The 1,474-nt window shown below is 33.6% G+C and overlaps 1 protein-coding gene across 1 annotated transcript in view; it reads right to left on the minus strand.

Moving 5' to 3' along the window:
• Positions 1–910: 910 nt before the first annotated feature.
• Positions 911–1,474, minus strand: part of LOC122066657 (beta-catenin-like protein 1) — a gene marked incomplete at its 5' end in the record, with an annotated part of 13,900 nt that continues 13,336 nt past the window's right edge. The window contains one exon of the mRNA XM_042630500.1: positions 911–1,400. Coding sequence (XP_042486434.1) covers positions 1,311–1,400 — 90 coding nt within the window. The remainder of the gene's footprint in view (positions 1,401–1,474) is intronic.

The raw sequence follows: 1,474 nt of genomic DNA on the forward strand, positions 1-1,474 counted from the left end.
AGATGAAAACCCAATTCATGTTGATACTTCCGCATGCACTCTTATTGGCCCTATGTTGATATAAGGGCCACGCTGCCTTTCAAGGAATTCTGTCCCTTCACATTTTTTTTACTTGTTAATAGAATGATTCGTAAAGCTCTCAAAGAGTTAAAAGGGCTCTATTATTTTCATAGTGTTAGCATTTCTCAATAGGTATGATATGGATGAACTATTTACGAAGTCTTAGGCCAATCCATCAATCATATACCCAATCGATAATTGCAATTTTCATTCTATTTTCAGCCATTCATTTGTTTCTACCATTTCATAAAGACAGAAGGTTTCTTGGAAAGGTCATGTAGATATTTTATTTTAGATGGCAGCCTTTGTTGAAATCAAACATGTGATAAGTGTGTGGTGCTATATCACTTGGACCACTCATGATTTGTGAATGTCACCAATCAAATACTGCATGAGTCCAATAATTAAGACATTTACCACTTATGAGGACCCTTCAAACCTGGTCACCACTTGGCCAAGAAAAGAAGAATTTTGATGATAAGATAGATTAACAAACCACCAAGAGGACAACCAGTAACCTTCATCTACTTACATAAGGCATAACCTAAATGATGATCTACATTGTCGTCCTTCCCAAAAAAAAAAAAAAAAAAAAAAAAAACAATTAGCATCTACCCTTAAAAAACAAGAGTCTGAATTTAATTAAGATTTTTCGATACATAGAAGGTATCTTTCTCAATTCAGTACAGTATCGATTTTTTAAACAACCATTTGGTATGTAAAGGGCATAAAACAGAAAAAGTATCAAACAGAAACCATATTTATATCAAATAGAAATCATATCAAAACCACAACACACTGGCTCGATATTGGTATTGAAAATTTAAAATGATCCAGTGCGATTTCAGGGTAAGAAAATCTATAAATCTATTGATGATGCACCATTTAGTTAAATTATCCCACAAAGTTTGACAGGTAAACATGGGTGGCGTATCGTCAACAAAAGCTACTTTCTTATCCTGGTCGTGTAAATAAATTTCCATCAAGACTAAAGACTGAAAAAAAAAAAAAAAAAAAAAAAAAAAAAAAGGATGTGGCTCAAAATTATGATTCTTAGAAATTTCCTAGGTTAAAAGTTGTACAAAAGATGAGGACTCTTGCATTGTATGCACCAGATTCTCTCTTCCTCTTTTTGATATCTGACTCATACTAGACCAATAGCTTTGGCTAATGTTGCTACCTGCTAATAAGTAGTCTATTTACTTCAATCTCTCAACGGCTTCAGAATAGTTCCCTCAGAAGAACAATGCTCAAAATGCCGCAATAAATCTTTGAATCTTTGACTGAGCACGCTCCTTGTCTTCTGGCCCATCGATGTCACCAATGTTGTCATGGTACTCCTGTGATTTTAACACCAAATGAACAAGAACTAAGATGTAATTTCAAAATAAAATGGGTGGAAGTATTAAAAAAA

The sequence above is a fragment of the Macadamia integrifolia genome, unplaced genomic scaffold, assembly GCF_013358625.1.
Source record: "Macadamia integrifolia cultivar HAES 741 unplaced genomic scaffold, SCU_Mint_v3 scaffold2517, whole genome shotgun sequence".
Taxonomy (NCBI): Eukaryota; Viridiplantae; Streptophyta; class Magnoliopsida; order Proteales; family Proteaceae; genus Macadamia; species Macadamia integrifolia.